Source organism: Salvelinus namaycush, chromosome 5, assembly GCF_016432855.1.
Source record: "Salvelinus namaycush isolate Seneca chromosome 5, SaNama_1.0, whole genome shotgun sequence".
Classification (NCBI taxonomy): domain Eukaryota; kingdom Metazoa; phylum Chordata; class Actinopteri; order Salmoniformes; family Salmonidae; genus Salvelinus; species Salvelinus namaycush.
In genome coordinates, this window is record NC_052311.1 from 47,921,407 (window position 1) to 47,942,578 (window position 21,172).

General features: G+C 43.5%; 2 protein-coding genes across 3 annotated transcripts; both read right to left on the reverse strand.

Moving 5' to 3' along the window:
• Nucleotides 1–741: 741 nt before the first annotated feature.
• LOC120048368 (ADP-ribosylation factor-like protein 4A) lies at nt 742–3,500 on the reverse strand. 2 transcript variants are annotated; one of them, XM_038994286.1, is made up of 2 exons: nt 3,426–3,500; nt 742–2,423 (listed from the first exon to the last, which is right to left on the reverse strand). In XM_038994286.1, the coding sequence occupies exon 2, from the start codon at nt 2,321–2,323 to the stop codon at nt 1,721–1,723; it is 603 nt and encodes a 200-aa protein (XP_038850214.1). In that variant the 5' UTR covers nt 2,324–2,423; nt 3,426–3,500; the 3' UTR covers nt 742–1,720. The 2 variants fall into 2 exon arrangements, with proteins under 2 accessions (XP_038850214.1, XP_038850215.1); XM_038994287.1 differs by lacking the exon at nt 3,426–3,500 and adding an exon at nt 2,889–3,236.
• A 6,278-nt stretch (nt 3,501–9,778) lies between these two features.
• Nucleotides 9,779–11,341, reverse strand: si:dkey-30e9.6 (uncharacterized protein LOC564083 homolog). Its single transcript, XM_038992681.1, has 4 exons — nt 10,898–11,341; nt 10,653–10,737; nt 10,289–10,431; nt 9,779–9,862 (listed from the first exon to the last, which is right to left on the reverse strand). The coding sequence occupies exons 1-4, from the start codon at nt 11,339–11,341 to the stop codon at nt 9,779–9,781; spliced, it is 756 nt and encodes a 251-aa protein (XP_038848609.1).
• Between the last annotated feature and the right edge of the window lie 9,831 nt (nt 11,342–21,172).

Consider the following 21,172-nt stretch of genomic DNA (forward strand, 5'->3'; position numbering starts at 1 on the left):
ATTACCTCCATTTCCTAGAATGGAGAGCAGGAAATGGGAATAGAAGGAATATGTTGCTGCCATCCAATAGGGTTTCCTTCCTTGGAAAACAAGCTGGGAAGAGTTGCACAACACAGATAAGGAGTGACACCCTCAAGATTAATCTTGGACCTGAGGCCGTACTGTCTGTCTTTCTTTAAAACCTGATGCATATCAATCAAAAGACAGACATTGTCAAATGTGGTGTAGGTTTAACAGTACTAATATAATTTGAAATCAGGAAAGAAAGGACAGTGAAATGGCATCTATAACATACAGGACCATTACAAACAGGTCTAATAATTTTGTCAAATACATCATGAGAACAAAGAGCAAATTCTGCACTTCAAGTGGAGCATTGTAAAGAACAGAATAACAGGGACAACATATGCAAATGTAGTACTATATTTAGTAGGTCAACTGCTGCTCCCTCCCCCTGTTGCTCTACAGTACAAGGTTACAATTGTTCTAAAGGGATGGGTGAGCAAAAGGCATCACTTCACTGAGCTATGTGACAACAGCCTCTCCCCATCACAAAAATGCTCTGCCTCCCAAGCCTCCAGTCTCCTCCTGCCCCAGCCTGTTGTACTGGGTATGGCATCTGGCTTGGCATGCAGAGTAGACTGCCCTGACTGCATTGCTGAGCCTCTCGGCTCCAGAAAACATAAAAAGGACTCCAGGCCCTATAATCACACTGCAAGTAAACACTCAACCACCATCACCTCAGTCATATCCGTCTTGTTTACTTTCAGAAAGAGAAAAAAAGGGAGGAGATTCATTATCCATCAGTACAAAGTGTGAGCATGAGCAACCAAGATTAATTTTTGATTTACTTCAGTTTCTTTCAAATATGAGAATCAGAGGACATACATTTTACACATCTCATCAGGTTTATCAGATCTGCAGAACTGAAAATATGATGACAAATAATCAAAATATAAATATCCTTCATACAAAACAAAAGCAGTGCGGCAAAGAGGTTTTTATTAATGATGAAAACATGAAACATATCCCATCTATTGTCCATGTGGCCAATAGGGACCAAGTACAGTTTGCTTCTTTTGAAGCAACTAAACTCTTTGTGTAATAAGCTCTATTGGGAAACCTCAAGGCTGTAAACTCCATCATCAAAAAAGGTCATCTAAAGTGCATTAACAAACAGACAGTAGAGGTACACTAGACAGACAAAAAGCACAAGACTGTACCTTCCTTTTGAGAAGGAAAGAAACATGTAAAAAAATATACAAAAAGGTACAACATTTAAAAGTAGCTTAGGCACTCTTTACAAGGTTCAAAAGTTCCCTTTGAGGAAGACCACGTTTGTTGTCCTCCCACTAACCTTTGTAGAGAAAAGTGACTTATTTTCTGTTCTTCGTCAAACTTGTCATTTTTGAAGTAGCCATTACTAATGGTCTAATACCAAGGATCAAAACCATTCTTTGTAACGACAACTTACAAATTCCTATATAAAATCATAAACACCAAATCGTTTACCTTCACAGTGCTTTCTCAACCACTAAAAAGCAACAAATACTGAAGATGAAGCAAGAGACTGCTGTCTGAGACACGAGAACCTACAGTTTAACATTGACTGATAAAACTCAGTGTGCCGAGCCTATGGGAGAATTCCTATATCCACCCAGGTGCGAGAACATCTCCTTTTGTCCTTCATTTAAAACAAGAGATTCAGTTCACTCCTTGATCATCTCTTTTTCTTCTGTTGGCGGAGCATCTTTCTCCGTTTAAGGATCATATCATGGAGTCTCTCCATGCCATCTTTCAGTCCGTCTCCTATGATGGCACAAGTGGGCTGCAGGTGCCAAGGCGTGCCAGGGCCCAGTTCCTTCAACGCTAGCGCCTTTTCAATCTCCGCCAGGCTCAGAGAGTGCCTCAGGTCTTGCTTGTTAGCCACCACCAGCAGTGGCACTCCCTGGTTGTCTCCGGTCTTGGCGATCTTATGGAGCTCCGTTTTAGCCTCCTCCATGCGTTCGGCATCTACAGAGTCCACCACGAATACAATTCCATCGGTACAGCGTGTGTATGACTTCCACAATGGACGCAACTTCTCTTGTCCACCCACGTCCCAGAAATGGAAGGTCACCGTCCTGTGGCCGCCCAAAGACACATTGACCTTTTCTGCGTTGAAGCCTTTGGTGGGCACTGTGTTGACAAACTCATTGAACTGCAACCTGTACAGGACAGTTGTTTTACCTGCAGAGTCCAGTCCCAAAATGGCGATATGGAATGACTGAAAAAAGGGGATTCTTGAGAGGAAGGTCTGTTGTTCTGATAATCTATTCCCCATCTTTTCTCATGTGGGGAACAACAGGTGGAATAAAAGGGTTGGTCTACTTCTCCAACGATGATTGGCACTGATTATATTCCAATTAGAAGACAACAGTGACCTAAAAACAAAACAAATTTTACTTCAGCCAAGCAAAAATAGGACACAAATATAAGTCTACCACAAATTTAAATCGACACAGAATACCTATAGACTATATGAAGGTGATCAAATCAGTTATCCATGTGTTATTCACTTATTGAGGGCAGCATTTGACCTGGGTACTGCCAAATGCATATGACATTCATTAGACACCCTCAATTTTAAAGGCTCAAATGAAAATACAATGCAGAAATACCGGACTTTGTCAAGGTCCACTACACACTTGAATTTTAGGCGGCAGCAATGCACAAGCCTATTGCCAAGGATAGGCGCGTATTTAATATAAAGTCGATAGGCATGCAGATGCTGACAGCCAGTAACGCCACTTGACCTGATACCAGGCTCTCAAATTGCTGCATAAATCTTTATAATAGCCTACAACCGTTCCGTCCAGCCAGACATTTTCGTGCAGGGCATCACTTACATCTATTCACTCTGAATATGCGGAACTGTGTTCACGAGGTCCAGTAACATGTTATCCAATGTTCACAATACTGATGACTGTCGCGCGGTCAGCAGCGTCCTATTATTTTACTAGACGGTTTAATTCCCATAGAATAATACTGCAGTGCAATTTGTGGAAAACCCTGTTCATGTTCTAGCAAACGATTGGTTTAAGGGGAAGTCCATCAATAATGTATCCATTCAGACCACGCCCATCACCTGTTGCTGTAACGTCATTATTCCAGCCAATAGATTTATTATACTATCATTACGCAATACTATGCAATATGAACAATGCCTAAAATAAAACGTATCTGATAGTAGGCTAGGTCAAAGTCTAAACATAATATTTACGAATGGTTATTAACATAACTTTGCTAGCCAAACGTTCTGTAGACTATATTCGTAAAAGTCGAAGTAAAAGAAACAAAAAGTAAAAGAAAAGTCACTAAATAGTTTGTGATACGAATTAATTAAAATGAACAACTTATTGAACTATAAAAAATGCCTAATTTACCGTTTTTTGTTGTTGTTGCTGTGTTCGTGTGTCGCATGTGCCTTGGTTTGGGTTTTGATACACGCTAAACAGCGCCGCCCCATGATGAGTCCTTATCTGTTTACTTTTAAACTGATTGGTCAATAGTACAAAATGTATCCCACGCATACTGAATTATAATGAGAATAATCACAGGATTACTTGTATAAATTATAATCCTGCGGTATCTATTAAATAATGTTAATTATATATAATTAAAAAGAAATACGTTAGCCTAGGTTTTTATAAATAGCGCCTCATTGAAGTTTACATTTAAAATAATGAAGGTATGGGTTAGGTTAGGGACGTCCCAGGGATCCCGGATAGCACTATCCGTCAGGGGGTTGCGAAGGAGTCAGACGGAATCAAGTACAAAATGTGCATAATTCTGGAATTTATTTACAGGTGCAGAAGGTTAGCTTCCTTTTAGGCAGAGTGCCGACAATTCTTCACACAGCTGAGTTTAGCAGAGCCCCAGCTGGGACAACATGACACTCCAGCCTAAATTTTCCCTAAAATGAGCCACCTGGGGCTAATAAGGTAAAAAAAACAAAAAAAAGAACAACCCTTAACACTGGGATAATCCAAAATGAACATAAACAGGTATTTCCTCAGTTTAAATAAAGATCTCACTCAATACTTCACTAGTTTCAATATCACTAGCAAATACATAATACATTTCAACACATCAGGACATAATGTCACATAAATATTCAACGAAGAAAGATATTAGGCAAACACCCATCAACAAAGAACATTGTAATTACTAAACGCAAGCACCTGTTGGATAAAATGTGGACGTGACCAAAGCGCGCCATCCAGGTCGAACCAGTTTACAAACAATCGAAATTGGCGAGTACAGACAGAGAGGTCCAACTCGGCGGAAGATCTGCCTCCCTACATCAGGTGGCGTTGAATGGCTTATTTGCAACACGAGGTTTATTTGATCGAATAGAAGTTTTGCAATGCTTAAGTTGTTACGAGTGTATTGTTATAAGTAGGAGACGTGACATCCCGGCAACTTTGAAAAAAACAAACACTTCATATTGGAGTTGTCTCGAGATTGAATACAGGCGGTTGACGTCAACGACCCTAATCAAATATTTAAAAAAGGATTACAATAATGTGATGTATCCACCAATTCAAAGAAAGGATAGGCGGGAGCGAGACCGCCCTCCAGGCAGCTTTGTGGACAACGGTTTTGTTAGGGCAGAGGGACATGTATCTTGTCAGTATATCCAAATCAAAGTTTATTTGTCACGTGTGCCGAATACAACAGGTGTATTTCACCTTACAGTGAAATGCTTACTTACAGGCTCTAAGCAATGGTAGGGAAAAAAAGGTGTGTGTGTGTGTGTGTGTGTGTGTGTGTGTGTGTGTGTGTGTGTGTGTGTGTGTGTGTGTGTGTGTGTGTTAGTAAAGAAATAAAACAACAGTAAAAAGACATTTGAAAAAAGAGTAGCAAGGCTTTATGCAGACACCTGTTAGTCAGGCTTATTGAGGTAGTATGTACATGTAGGTATCGTTAAAGTGACTATGCATATATGATGAACAGAGAGTATCAGAAGTGTAAAAAGAGGGGTTGGCGGGTGGTGGGACACAATGTATATAGCCCGGTTAGACAATGTGCGGGAGCACTGGTTGGTCGTGCCAATTTAGGTAGTATGTACATTAATGTATAGTTAAAGTGACTATGCATATAAGCTAAACAGAGAGTAGCAGCAGCGTAAAAGAGGGGTTGGGGGGGGGGCACACAATGAAAACAGTCCGGGTAACCATTTGGTTACCTGTTCAGGAGTCTTATGGCTTGGGGTAAAAACTGTTGAGAAGCCTTTTTGTCGTAGACTTGGCACTCCGGTACCACTTGCCATGCGGTAGTAGAGAGAACAGTCTATGACTGGGGTGGCTGGGGTCTTTGACAATTTTTAGGGCCTTCCTCTGACACCGCCTGGTGTAGAGGTCCTGGATGGCAGGCAGCTTTGCCCCAGTAATGTACTGGGCCGTACACACTACCCTCTGAAGTGCCTTGCGGTCGGAGGCCGAGCAATTGCCGTACCAGGTAGTGATGCAACCGGTCAGGATGCTCTCGATGTTGCAGCTGTAGAACCTTTTGAGGATCTCAGGACCCATGCCAAATCTTTTCAGTCTCCTGAGGGGGAATAGGCTTTGTCGTGCCCTCTTCACGACTGTCTTGGTGTGTTTGGACCAATCTAGTTTGTTGTTGATGTGGACACCAAGGAATTTGAAGCTCTCAACCTGCTCCACTACAGCCCCGTCGATGAGAATCGGGACGTGCTCGGTGCTCCTTTTCCTGTAGTCCACAATCATCTCCTTAGTCTTGGTTACGTTGAGGGATAGGTTGTTATTCTGGCACCACTCGGCCAGGTCTCTGACCTCCTCCCTATAGGCTGTCTCATCGTTGTCGGTGATCAGGCCTACCACTGTTGTGTCGTCAGCAAACTTAATGATGGTGTTGGAGTCGTGCCTGGCCATGCAGTCGTGGGTGAACATGGAGTACAGGAGGGGACTGAGCACGCACCCCTGGGGAGCTCCAGTGTTGAGGATCAGCGTGGCAGATGTGTTGCTACCTACCCTCACCATCTGGGGGCGGCCTGTCAGGAAGTCCAGGATCCAGTTGCAGAGGGAGGTGTTTAGTCCCAGGTTCCTTAGCTTGGCGATGAGCTTTGAGGGTACTATGGTGTTGAACGCTGAGCTGTAGTCAATGAACAGCATTCTCACATAGGTGTTCCTTTTGTCCAGGTGGGAAAGGGCAGTGTGGAGTGCAATAGAGATTGCATCATCTGTGGATCTGTTTGGGCTGTTTGGGAGGTATGCAAATTGGAGTGGGTCTAGGGTTTCTGGGATAATGGTGTTGATGTGAGCCATTACCAGCCTTTCAAAGCACTTCATCGCTACGGACGTGAGTGCTACGGGTCTGTAGTCATTTAGGCAGGTTGCCTTTGTGTTCTTGGCCACAGGGACTATGGTGGTCTGCTTGAAGCATGTTGGTATTACAGACTCAATCATGGACATGTTAAACTGAGAATGGCGCTGGAGGAGATGGCTGCCGTTTTACGGTCTCCTAACCAATTGTGCTATTATGTGTTTGTTTTTTTGCGATATTTGTAAATTATTTTGTACATAATGTTTCTGCAACCATATCTTACGGAAGAAAAGAGCTTCTGGATATCAGGACAGCGATCACTCATCTCGGATTAGACGAAGATTTCTTCAACAACAACAACAAGCAGGACTCACAGGATATTCTCCAAACACCCCACAGGGCAGACATCCCAATTATTCGCAAAAGGAAGCGACGCAGAGGACGAAGAGCCGGATGCCTCGTCCGGACCCGCAGAAGGCAACTAGGAAAGCTGCCATTACCGTCAATATTACTCGCCAATGTGCAATCATTGGACAATAAACTAGACGAGGTACGATCACGACTATCCTACCAACGGGACATCAAAAACTGTAATATCCTATGCTTCACGGAATCGTGGCTGAATGACGACATGGATATTCAGCTAGCGGGATCAGAACAGCACACTCCGGTAAGACAAGGGGGAGCGGTCTGTGCATATTTGTAAACAACAGCTGGAGCACGAAATCTAAGGATGTCTCTAGATTTTGCTCGCCTGAAGTAGAGTATATTGTGATAAACTGCAGGCCACACTACTTCCCTAGAGAGTTCTCAACTATACTTTTCGTGGCTGTTTATTTACCACCACAGACGGAAGCTGGCACTAAGACCGCACTCAGTCAGATGTATAAGGAAATAAGCAAACAGGAAACCACTCACCCAGAGGCGGCGCTCCTAGTGGCCGGAGACTTTAATGCAGGGAAACTTAAGTCAGTTCTACCAAATCTCTATCAACATGTTAAATGTGCAACCAGAGGGAAAAAAATTCTAGATCACCTGTACTCCACACACAGAGACGCGTACAAAGCTCTCCCTCGCACTCCATTTGGTAAATCCGACCACAACTCTATCCTCCTGATTCCTGCTTACAAGCTAAAATTAAAGCAGGAAGCACCTGTGACTCGGTCTATAAAATAAATGTTCAGATGAAGCAGATGCTAAACTACAGGACTGCTTTGATATCACAGACTGGAACATGTTCCGGGATTCTTCCGATGACATTGAGGAATACACCACATCAGTCACTGGCTTTATCAATAAGTGCATTGAGGACGTCGTCCCCACAGTGACTGTACGTACATACCCCAACCAAAAGCCATGGATTACAGGCAACATTCGCACTGAGCTAAAGGGTAGAGCTGTGGCTTTCAAGGTGCGGGACTCTAACCCGGAAGCTTACAAGAAATCCCGCTATGCCCTGCTACGAACCATCAAACAGGCAAAGCGTCAATACAGGGCTAAGATTGAATCATACTACACCGGCTCCGACGCTCTTCGGATGTGGCAGGGCTTGCAAACTATTACAGACTACAAAGGCAGCTGCGAGCTACCCAGTGACACGAGCCTACCAGACGAGCTAAATCAATTCTATGCTCGCTTCGAGGCAAGCAACACTGAGGCATGCATGAGAGCATCAGCTGTTCCGGACGACTGTGTGATCACGCTCTCCGTAGCCGACGTGAGTAAGACCTTTAAACAAGTCAACATACACAAGGCTACGGGGCCAGACGGATTACCAGGGCGTGTGCTCCGGGCATGTGCTGACCAACTGGCAGGTGTCTTCACTGACATTTTCAACATGTCCCTGATCCATGGTCTGCTGCAGAGGGTATATGGCCAATATACCACAGCTAAGGGCTATTCTTAAGCACAACGTCTTACATTTTTACATTTTAGTAGACACTCTTATCCAGAGTGACCTACAGGAGCAATTAGGGTTTAGTGCCTAGCTCAAGGGCACATTTTTTAAATATTTTTTTTACCCAGTCAGCTTGGGGATTCAAACCAGCGACCTTTCGTTTACTGGCCCGACTCTGTTAACCGCTAGGCTACCTGCGGAGTGCCTGGAGTCAGACATTAGCCGTGGTATGTTGGCCATATACCACAAGGTGCCTTATTGCTTTTACAAACTGGTTACCAACGTAATTACAACAGTAAAACGTTTTTTTTGTCATACCCATGGTATACTGTCTGATATACCATGGCTTTCAGCCAATCGGCATTCAGTGTTCGAACCACCCAGTTTATAACAAGGTTTAGAAACTCTGTGGGTATACTACAAAACAGGATTATGGATTTAGCCAGCTAACTTGTCTAAATATTCTGATAATTGTTTATTTTGTAGAAAGATAAGCTTGACATGGGCATGGTCTAATTGGTTTAACAAAAATTGTATTTTATTTTATTAACCATAAAACCAAGTTATTTCTGGTTGCTTATAAAAGTTAGCTGGCTAAATCATTGATGCTGCTTTGTAGTATACCCCCCAGGTCAGGAATAAAATGTGTAGGCTACAACTTCTAAATATACATAACTTTTTTCTCGAATGTGAACTTTTATATAGCCAACAAATGTAGGGCATGTTTAGCAATAGGAATGTGCTTGTAATTGCTAGTAACATGAACAAACATTTGCAATAATTTGGTTCCGGGTTCCGAAATTAGTTTGGCTGCTCTCTAATCTCTTGTGGACAGACTACGTTAACATAAATGGTACACTCATTTGTCACGGTACAACGGGAAGTGTGAGACAATGAACAGCATTAGTTCCGGTGCTTTAGAATTTCGGAAAGGGGAGGAAACATTTGGCCTATAGACGTGCCCCTAACTTGCAATGAGAACGGGTGGAGCTGTTTGTTCCCTTCTCCCTCCCTCATATATGGACCCAGAATTTAATCGAGCATCTGACCAATTACTCAAGACTTTTGTTCTGGATTAACCGAGATTAGCTGCTCTCCAATTGTGAACTTTAATTGCATATAGGCCTACATTTTAGAAATTAGTTTCAATGGCATTGTAATGACACACTTTGTTTACATTTTCCAGTTACTGGGATTATCTTTGTTGCCTATTGTCTGAGAGAATAGATTTATACACACACAATAGCCTATTAGGCCTAGATAAAAAAAAAAAAACGGACATCTTTCAAAAAGTGTCATGGCATGGGCAATTGTTATGCAATGAACTCTCTAGTCTACCCTACAATTATTGTATTTTCATGATACCTCTAAGTATTTTTATTAGGCTATAGCCTGCAAGATTCCTTTCTGTGAATGCAAATATTTCAGCCATGCCTTTCACACACCCAGATTAGAACATATTGTCTGGCTTAACACACTGGAAATTTTAGGGGAGCCGATGCACGTATCACTGCACAGCTGTGGACTCCATAGACGACTTAGGAGGTCAAAGTGTCAGCCAGTTTTCCAAGAGCTGGAGATCTTCTCCTCTACTCTGTCCATGAAAGCACTGTACACTCCGCGTCTGTGCCTGTGTCTCTGAGAAGAAGAAAATATTTTAGAAAATGTATATCAGTGGACACTTGAAGCAGAAGATACTATATTTATTATGAGTTTGCCTTATGCTCTAGGCTTTTTAATGGTGGAAAGATGATCCTACATTGTATAGCCTTAAAACATGTAGTTAAAACAATAATTTTGATATCATGGTGGGTCAATCCTTGCATCAATATCTCTGCCTATGAATTTGAGTGGTTACATTTCTCCAGCCCTAAGCTTTTTACCGAAACAGTGGCGGGCGGGGAAATGGTTTTGTTTTAGCACTTTTGTGTTAAACAGCATAATAACTTGGTAACTGACCAATTCAATACTCACGCTACTGAAGTGGCCTAAAGTAGCATGAAAGCATTGAATTAAAATGGTGTGGGGCCTATAGCCAGGCTGGGCATAAACCAGCCCACTCACAGTGTAGGAGGCAGATTTTGGGGGCCAAGGCAATTTAGGGAGTGTGAGCCTGGCCTCCCATCTGGGCTCTGTTGGCTTATAGGTGTCCATCTTCCCAAAAGGTTCCCTTGAGTAAATGTCTGTGTCCGATCTGGTCCCCCTAACTGGATTAGAATGGAAACCAGTGTCACAGTCGGCAGGATATTGCTGAGTTTGCTGTGTAATGTAGGCATAGTTTTGATAAAAGGCCATGGATTTAGCTTTCAAATGATAAATGACTTTGTGCTTATGTCATGAGTAAGCACAATTAATTATGCTTAGGAAATTGTCTAATTAGAGTAATAGAGCAGTGTCTCCGCACCAATATTCAGGAAAGCTGACTTACTTATACTCAGGTGCTGAGATTTGAAGTTCAACTGACCAGGATCCCTTTCAGCTGCAGTAACCATATTTGGCATGTCATCAGCAAGCTGAAATAAATGTTTCAGAGCGAAATGTTTTTCAATATATTTGTTGCCATCTTGTGTTATAATCATACACGGCAAGAATTTAGTTCTAGTATTTTGTACAAATCATGGAAATCACAAAGAACATGTAAGGAACGTGTTATGTTATGTTCCAGCAACATACCTGTCTAAAGTTATGTGGTTTAGGGTTCTTGTAGGCCACAGGAGGGTATTTCCCTGTTTTAACGAACATCAGCTTTGATTCTAAAGAGCCAGGAGGTCTGTATGATGAGCTGAACTTTGGCAGTGCTTTTTTATTCTGGTCAATCTCAGGAATTAGAATGTTTGGGGTAAATCTGTCCACTCTGAAGGCTGTCTCACTGGAGGCAAGTGTCAGTAAAGGTTGATGTGTATTTTTTGTCTTCTTCCTTCGAGGGACACTCAGAGATGTGTAGAGTTTAGGAGAGAAATCAGGCGGCTTCAAGTTCCATGGGTCAACCTGATGTGAATAATGAGGACGGATAAAACCTTTGCTTCTTATGGTGGCTAAGTTCAGGCTGGCAGAAAAGACTGTCTTTTTATTCAAATAAACTGATGTCGAAGGATCCAAATAACTGTTAGAGGTCATTGTGATATCACAGTCCTGAAATTGTATGAACGGTAACCTGTTCAGGTGTAAAGAAAATAATTAAGGACTATTGAACTTCTCAACCATACAGCAGTAGAAAACTCTAGTGTCTAACATTACACACTTTGCTTCTACCTCTTTTAAAAACATCAAACGGCGTTGACCAGGGATAAATGATTTTACTCTTACCTTGAATTTCAAAGACAATCTGTTACAGAAGACACATGTTCAGAAATCACTGCAAGTTTCAAGTTCAGCTTGCAATGTTTGATGTGAAGTAAGGGACAACACAGGAAGAAAGTGTTAATACAATAAAAGTGGTTGCTAAGTGACCAGGGTCTGGAGACTTTACATAAAGAATATGCAAAAGGTCTGAGAACAGCAGGAGACTCCTCTAAAAGAAAAAAGAGAAACGTCCTAGCAACCGAGGAACAATGTGCCCTCTGAATGCCAATATCAACCCTCAAACTTAAGTACCTGTCAGATTATTAAAGACTGACTAAGTAATTTGGAGGCATATGAAATAACGCGGTCTGTGCTTGGTAGACTTTCTATACTGAAGGGTAGTTTTCGAATGTGTAAACTTTAGTGTAGCTTCTTAGAATATTTGATTAAATCTAGAGTGTTTGTCTGTTCACAAATGTGTTTGATCACTGAATTGTTATGAGTAACAGAATAGAAAATGATATGGTAATTTACACAGTCAGGATGTGTAGACAGAGGCAGTCTAATCTCGTACTAGACGTAACATAGTACATGTAAATCCGGGACACTCAAATTAGTATGATATATTTGGTATGGTTACAGAAGATAGAAGGCTACTTAGTCGGGGTGGATTGGTGGGCATATAACACGAACGTCTAGCAAACCAAAGGTTGCGTATTCGAATCTCATCATGGACAACTTTAGATTTTTAGCTAATTACTTACAGGATTAAGATTGAATCCTACTACACCGGCTCTGACTCTCGTCGGATGTGTCAGGGCTTGAAAACTATCACGGACTACAAAGGGAAACCCAGCCACGAGCTGCCCATTGATGCGAGTCCAGACGAGCTTAATGCCTTTTATGCTCGCTTCGAGGCAAGCAACAATGAATCATGCATGAGAGCACCAGCTGTTTCAGACGACTATGTGATAACGCTCCCGGTAGCCGATGTGAGCAAGACCTTTAAACAGGTCAACATTCACAAAGCCGCGGCGCCAGATGGATTACCAGGACGTGTACTCAAAGCATGCGAGGACCAACCGGCAAGTGTCTTCACTGATATTTTCAACCTCTCCCTGACAGAGTCTGTAATACCTACATGTTTCAAGCAGACCACCATAGTCCCTGTGCCCCAGGAAGCAAAGGTAACCTGCCTAAATGATTACCACCCCGTAGCACTCATGTCGGTAGCCATGAAGTGCTTTGAAAGGTTGGTCATGGTTCACATCAACGGCATCATATCGGATAACCTAGACCCACTCTAATTCGCATACCGCCCCAACAGATCCACAGATGACGCAATCTCAATCACACTCCACACTGCCCTTTCCCACCTGGACAAAAGGAACACATACAGTGGGGAGAACAAGTATTTGATACACTGCCGATTTTGCAGGTTTTCCTACTTACAAAGCATGTAGAGGTCTGTAATTTTTATCATAGGTACACTTCAACTGTGAGAGACGGAATCTAAAAAAATCCAGAAAATCACATTGTATGATTTTTAAGTAATTAATTTGTATTTTATTGCATGACATAAGTATTTGATACATCAGAAAAGCAGAACTTAATATTTGGTACAGAAACCTTTGTTTGCAATTACAGAGATCATATGTTTCCTGTAGTTCTTGACCGGGTTTGCACACACTGCAGCAGGGATTTTGGCCCACTCCTCCATACAGACCTTCTCCAGATCCTTCAGGTTTCGGGGCTGTCGCTGGGTAATAGGGACTTTCAGCTCCCTCCAAAGATTTTCTATTGGGTTCAGGTCTGGAGACTGGCTAGGCCACTCCAGGACCTTGAGATGCTACTTACGGAGCCACTCCTTAGTTGCCCTGGCTGTGTGTTTCGGGTCGTTGTCATGCTGGAAGACCCAGCCACGACCCATCTTCAATGCTCTTACTGAGGGAAGGAGGTTGTTGGCCAAGATCTCGCGATACATGGCCCCATCCATCCTCCCCTCAATACGGTGCAGTCGTCCTGTCCCCTTTGCAGAAAAGCATCCCCAAAGAATGATGTTTCCACCTCCATGCTTCACGGTTGGGATGGTGTTCTTGGGGTTGTACTCATCCTTCTTCTTCCTCCAAACACGGCGAGTGGAGTTTAGACCAAAAATCAATTTTTGTCTCATCAGACCACATGACCTTCTCCCATTCCTCCTCTGGATCATCCAGATGGTCATTAGAAAACTTCAGACGGGCCTGGACATGCGCTGGCTTGAGCAGGGGGACCTTGCGTGCGCTGCAGGATTTTAATCCATGACGGCGTAGTGTGTTACTAATGGTTTTCTTTGAGAATGTGGTCCCAGCTCTCTTCAGGTCATTGACCAGGTCCTGCCGTGTAGTTCTGGGCTGATCCCTCACCTTCCTCATGATCATTGATGCCCCACGAGGTGAGATCTTGCATGGAGCCCCAGACCGAGGATGATTGACCGTCATCTTGAACTTCTTCCATTTTCTAATAATTGCGCCAACAGTTGTTGCCTTCTCACCAAGCTGCTTGCCTATTGTCCTGTAGCCCATCCCAGCCTTGTGCAGGTCTACAATTTTATCCCTGATGTCCTTACACAGCTCTCTGGTCTTGGCCATTGTGGAGAGGTTGGAGTCTGTTTGATTGAGTGTGTGGACAGGTGTCTTTTATACAGGTAACGAGTTCAAACAGGTGCAGTTAATACAGGTAATGAGTGGAGAACAGGAGGGCTTCTTAAAGAAAAACTAACAGGTCTGTGAGAGCCGGAATTCTTACTGGTTGGTGTAGGTGATCAAATACTTATGTCATGCAATAAAATGCTAATTAATTACTTAAAAATCATACAATGTGATTTTCTGGATTTTTGTTTTAGATTCCGTCTCTCACAGTTGAAGTGTACCTATGATAAAAATTACAGACCTCTACATGCTTTGTAAGTAGGAAAACCTGCAAAATCGGCAGTGTATCAAATACTTGTTCTCCCCACTGTATGTGAGAATGCTGTTCATTGACTACAGCTCAGCATTCAAGACCATAGTGCCCACAAAGCTCATCACTAAGCTAAGGACCCTTGGACTAAACACCTCCTGGAACTGGAACCTGGGCTTCCTGACGGGCCACCCCCAGGTGGTAAGGGTAGGCAACAACACGTCTGCCACGCTGATCCTCAACACTGGGACTCCTCAGGGGTGCGCTCTTAGTTCCCTCCTGTACTCCCTGTTCACCCATGACTGCGTGGTCAAACACGACTCCAACACCATCATTTAGTTTGCTGATGACACAACAGTGGTAGGCCTGATCACCGACAATGATGAGACAACCTATAGGGAGGAGGTCAGAGACCTGGCAGTGTAGTGCCGAACAGGCCCCCGTTAACATCGACAGGGCTGTAGTGGAGCGGGTCGAGAGTTTCAAGTTCTTTGGTGTCCACATCACCAACAAACTATCATGGTCCAAACACACCAAGATAGTCGTGAAGAGGGCATGACAACACCTTTTCCCCCTCCAAAAGATTTGGAATGGGTCCCCAGATCCTCAAAGTTATACAGCTGCACCATCGAGAGCATCCTGACCGGTTGCATCACCGCCTGGTATGGCAACTGCTCGGCATCTGACCGTAAGGCGCTACAGAGGGTAGTGTGTAAGGCCCAGTACATCACTGGGGCCAAGCTTTCTGCCATCCAGGACCTATATACTAGGCGGAGTCAGAGGAAAGACCAAAAAATTGTCAACGACTCCAGTCACCCAAGTCATAGACTGTTCTCTCTGCTACCGCACGGCAAGTGGTACCGGAGCGCCAAGTCTAGGACCAAAATACTCTTTAACAGCTTCTACCCCCAAACCCTAAGACTGCTTGCTGCACAATTAATCTAATAGCCACCCGGACTATTTACATTGATCCCCCCTCAAATTAATTTGTTTTTACACTGCTGCTACTCGCTGTTTATTATCTACGCATAGTCACTTTATCCCTACCTACCTACAAATTACCTTGACTAACCTGTACCCCCGCACATTGGCTCGGTACCGGTACACCCTGTATATAGCCTCGTTATTGTTGTTTTGTGTTACTTATTATAATTTTTTACTTTAGTTTATTTGGTAAATATTTTCTTGACACTTTCTTGAACTGCATTGTTGGTTAAGAGCTTGTAAGTAAGCATTTCACGGTAACGTTTAAACCTGTTGTATTCGGCTCGGCGCATATGACAAATAAAGTTTGATTTGACTTACTACTTTTTAGCTACTTTGCAACTACTTAGCATGTTATCTAACCCTAACCCCTAGTCTACACCTGTTGTATTCGGCGCCTGTGACTAATACAATTTGATTTCATTTTAGCCGAGCTAACATTAGCCAACTAGCTAACATTAGCGTTAGCTAACGTTAGCCACAACAAATTGGAATTTGCAACATACACTACATGACCAAAAGTATGTTGACACCTGCTTGTCGAACATCTCATTCCAAAATCATGGGCATTAATATGGAGTTGGTCCCCCTTTACTGCTATAACAGCTTCCACTCTTCTGGGAAGACTTTCCACTAGATGTTGGAACATAAGTGAGGTCGGGCATTGATTAGGCCTTGCTCACAGTCGTTGTTCCAATTCATCCCAAAGTAAGTTTAATGAGGTTAAGGTCAGGGCTCTGTGCAGGCCAGTCAAGTTCTTCCACACCAATCTCAACAAACAATTTCTGTATGGACCTCGCTTTGTGCACAGGGGCATTGTCATGCTGAAACAGGAAAGGGCATTCCCCAAACTGTTGCCACAAAGTTGGAAGCACAGAATCATTTAGAATGTCATTCTATGCTGTAGTGTTAAGATTTCCCTTCACTGGAACTAAGGGGCCAAGCCCGAAACAATGAAAAACTGCCCCAGACCGTTTTTCCTCCTCCACCAAACTTTACAGTTGGCACTATTCATTCGGGCAGGTAGAGTTCTCCTGGCATCCGCCGAACCCAGATTTGTTCGTTGGAATCCAAGATGATGAAGCATGAATCATCACTCCACAGAACGCGTGTCCACTGCTCCAGAGTCCGATGCGGCTCGCTTTACACCACTCCAGCCGATGCTTGGCATTGCGCATGGTGATCTTAGGCTTGTGTGTGGCTGCTCGGCCATGGAAACCCATTTCATGAAGCTCCCGATGAACAGTTATTGTGCTGACATTGCTTCCAGGGGAAGTTTGGAACTCGGTAGTGAGTGTTGCAACTGAGGACAGACGATTTTTAGCAACTCGCTTCAGCAGTCAGCAGTCCCGTTCTGTGAGCTTGTGTGACCTAACACTTAACGGCTGAGCCGTTGTTGCTCCTAGACGTTTCCACTTCACAATAACAGCACTTACAGTTGACCGGGGCAACTCTAGCAGGGCAGAAATTTGACGAACTGACTTGTTGGAAAGGTGGCATCCTATGACGGTGCAACGTTGAAAGTCACTGAGCTTTTCAGTAAGGTGTTTATACTGCCAATGTTTGTCTATGGAGATTGCATGGCGGTGTGCTCAATTTTATACACCTGTCAGCAACGGGTGTGGCTAAAATAGTCTAATTCACTAGTTTGAAAGGATGTCCACATAGTGTATCATATGATTTGCAAATTCGTAACATATTGCACGAATTGTAATTCGTAACATATCATACAAAATGAATGATGGACATCCACAAATGAATACATACCAATACAAAACCTAACATATCATACTAATTGGAGTGTCCCTGATTTACCTTTACTATGTTACGTCTACCCTTGAGTCCAGGTTGACAGGGAATTTCTAATTATTTCTGAATTATTAATTTGGTCTCCAATAGTTTACCTCTTGTCAGGTGGGGTGAGGAAAATAAGAAACCACTAGATGGCACTACATACTCTAAGTGAAAAGTATGTAGTATGTGTTGATAACATCAGTTGAGGAGGCTCTACAGTGTGTGTGTGAGAGAGAAAGAGGAGTCTGCATAGGTGTAGAGAGGGAATGTCTCTTGTTATACGTAATGTATGTAAAAAAAAAGGGAAACGTCCCTTTTTCAGGACCCTGTCAAAGATAATTTGTAAAAATCCAAATAACTTAACAGATCTTCATTGTAAAGGGTTTAAACCCTGTTTCCTATGCTTGTTCAATGAACCATAAACAATTAATGAACATGCACCTGTGGAACGGTCGTTAAGACACTAACAGCTTACAGACGGTAGGCAATTAAGGTCACAGTTATGAAAACTTAGGACACTAAAGAGGCCTTTCTACTGACTGAAAAACACCAAAAGAAAGATGCCTGGGGTCCCTGCTCATCTGCGTGAACATCCCTTAGGCATGCTGCAAGGAGGCATGAGGACTGCAGATGTGTCCAGGGCAAAAAATTGCAATGTCCGTACTGTGAGACGCCTAAGACAGCGGTACAGGGAGACAGGACAGACAGCTGATCATCCTCGCAGTGGCAGATCACGTGTAATGACACCTGCACAAGATCGGTACATCCAAACATCACACCTGCGGGACAGGTAAATGATGGCAACAACAACTGCCCGAGTTACACCAGGAACGCACAATCCCTCCATCAGTGCTCAGACTGTCCGCAATAGGCTGAGAGAGGCTGGACTGAGGGTTTGTAGGCATGTTGTAAGGCAGGTCCTCACCAGACATCACTGGCAACAACGTCGCCTATGGGCACAAACCCACCGTCGCTGGACCAGACAGGTCTGGCAAAATGTGCTCTTCTCTGACGAGTCACGTTTTTGTCTCACCAGGGGTGATGGTCAGATTCGTGTTTATCGTCAAAGGAATGATCGTTACACCGAGCGAGGCATGTACTCTGGAGCGGGATCGATTTGGAGGTGAAGGGTCCGTCATGGTCTGGGGCGGTGTGTCACAGCATCATCGGACTGAGCTTGTTGTCATTGCAGGCGATCAAAAACGCTCATCCTGACATGACCCTCCAGCATGACAATGCCACCAGCCATACTGCTTGTTCTGTGCGTGATTTCCTGCAAGACAGGAATGTCCGTGTTCTACCATGGCCAGCGAAGAACCCGGATCTCAATCCCATTGAGCACATCTGGGACCTGTTGGATCGGAGGGTGAGGGCTAGGGCCATTCCTCACAGAAATGTCCGGGAACTTGCAGGTGCCTTGGTGGAAGAGTGGGGTAACATTTCACAGCAAGAACTGGCAAATCTGGTGCAGTCCACGAGGAGGAGATGCACTGCAGGACTTAATGCAGCTGGTGGCCACACCAGATACTGTCTGTTACTTTTGAATTTGACCCCCCCTTTGTTCAGGGACACATTATTCCATTTTTGTCAGTCAAATGTCTGTGGAACTTGTTCAGTGTATGTCTCAGTTGTTGAATCTTGTGTAAATATTTGTATGAACATAACATGTTAAGTTTGCTGAAAATAAACACAGTTGACAATGAGAGGACGTTTCTTTTTTTGCTGAGTTTATTTCAGCAGTTCTCTCACTATTTCAGTTAAATTCTGAGGCATATTTCCATCAGCAAGACACAGTGTAGCCTACCTGGTAAGCAAACAGTTTATAATGAATGCTTCATCAGAAACCCTCTAGAGACATGCCATGCAGAGATTATGCCTCTTCCAGACCCTGACTTGCTATCATTTTCTGAATCAGTCTACTATAGCTACATGGAGATACTTTTACAGACTAAACCTCCCAGACAAATCAGACTGTCAGCAGCAAGTTCTGTCCTGCACAATACATTTCCATCTTTAATTATGTCTTTGTAACAACTGTCCCAATAGTAAAATGAGTAGCCCCCTCATCAATATTTTGTGGTCATTGTGAAATGGATCTAGTCACATCTCAGTGTTTTTTGTCAGCTTTATCCCCAAGCAACAATGAAGTTGTTGGACATTACGTTGTATAGAATAGTATGATGAGTTATCTTCAAGACTGTTTCCTCCTTTCAGGTCAGCGTTCTCAAGGCAACTAAGAGAAACATGCACAAACCATAACTGCATTCATTGTATTCAGTTGCCATTGTGCTATGCTAAGTCAGCCATCTATAATGGTCAATTGTGCTATGAGTAAAACTATTTTGGACATGCTGAAAGAAACCTTTGTCTATTTTTTTCATGATAGATTCCCAATATCCTGTGGTCGAATGAGGATGGAACCTCAGGTCTAGACACAGACAGAGGAGGTCAGAGGTCACAGCTGCAATATATTGGGGTCAGACATAAAGCGGAGGGTATCCCCTTACACAAATACATATCTGCATGTGGGAGAGTTTACCCACGCAGTTGTTGTGGTGGCCTTTTTATTTGGGCCCATCATGGCAGCTGAACAGAGAGGCTAAAGGCAACAGGAAACCTGATACAGGCCATACAGCCCCTGTAAAGGAGTTGACCCTAATGCCCCTATAAAGCTGAGATAGAGCGCTGGGTTCAACCTTTGCCTTTTCAGCTGTGTCTTAGAATAGTTATTGCCATTGTATCCGGTGCCATTTACAGCTACCAAGCCCTCAAGGTTCGGTTGTACCAATTATTGTGGGTTTTTGTCAAAGCTGTCAACCTGGCCACTGATGACCCTCTGTATAAGTGCACTTAAACACATCCCACTTAACCCCACAGTAAGTGTAGTGGAGAGTGCCAAAGCAGAGAACTGTCAGCGGTGCCTAATTGCTATATTGTCTGAACACAAACAAGTGAATAGCCCAGACAAATCACACTGTGAAACAGAGAGATATCTCTGGTAGCTGTAGGTGTATTGAAAGAAAGAAACACACAAAGCTAAATACAGATGGAGAATACAAAGAACAAATGGCAGCCAATAGTATATGTGTGGACTGTGGAGGTGGGCTGTGGAAATGGTTCTTCCATTAACTGCTTGGGTTCATTACTATGCTGCATGTCTCCTATTTCCTCCCCAGCCATTCTCCTTCAGCTCAACGCCCCCGTCTGCCTGGGCCACAGCCCATCTCTGACCACGTTCCAGGACCCAACGTCTGTTTTTACCGTTGTTTAAGCTCGGTCACGAAAGCGACTGTGGGTCCTAGATCCAGCCATTCCCCCCCATCCTGTCAACTGTCTACCCTTTCACCCCTCCTCCCTTAGGTAGGCCTACTTTTATCTTTGTCTGGAAACAGGATGTTTGGTTTTAGAAAGAAAAAAGTGAACCGATTGCAGTGTAAATCAGGGTGCTGGGTCAATGTCATATTTAGATGTCATGTCAGAAAGGGTGGAACACTGAATGCATATCTAAAAAGGTCGGAGGTCAGCAACTGACTCGAGACTTGATGAAGACCTCATATTTTAGGTTGTTTCTGGAGCACAACAAGCAGTGTGTGGGTTATTTTTTATTTCCTGTACAGCTAGGCCACCAGAAGCAAGGTCATGTATACCGACAGCTTTAATACTGCATGTTACCATGTTATCTAATAGCCTCCCATCCTTTCGTCTGTGTAACAATTGACCATGTCAATATGCCAATCTGCTCAGCAGTACCTCCTCCTTGGCAACTGATTATAATGAACATCACTTTCTCCATAGTGCCATCTTTCTATCAATAAGCAGAAGTGGGCTGGGCATGTGAGCACATGTCTGGACACTTGTATGGCTTTGGCCTCTGGAGTGGTTCCCTGTTGCAACGCCACTGGGCTACATGGACAAGGTCAGTCCGGTAATGGCCCTGTAAGGCCTGTC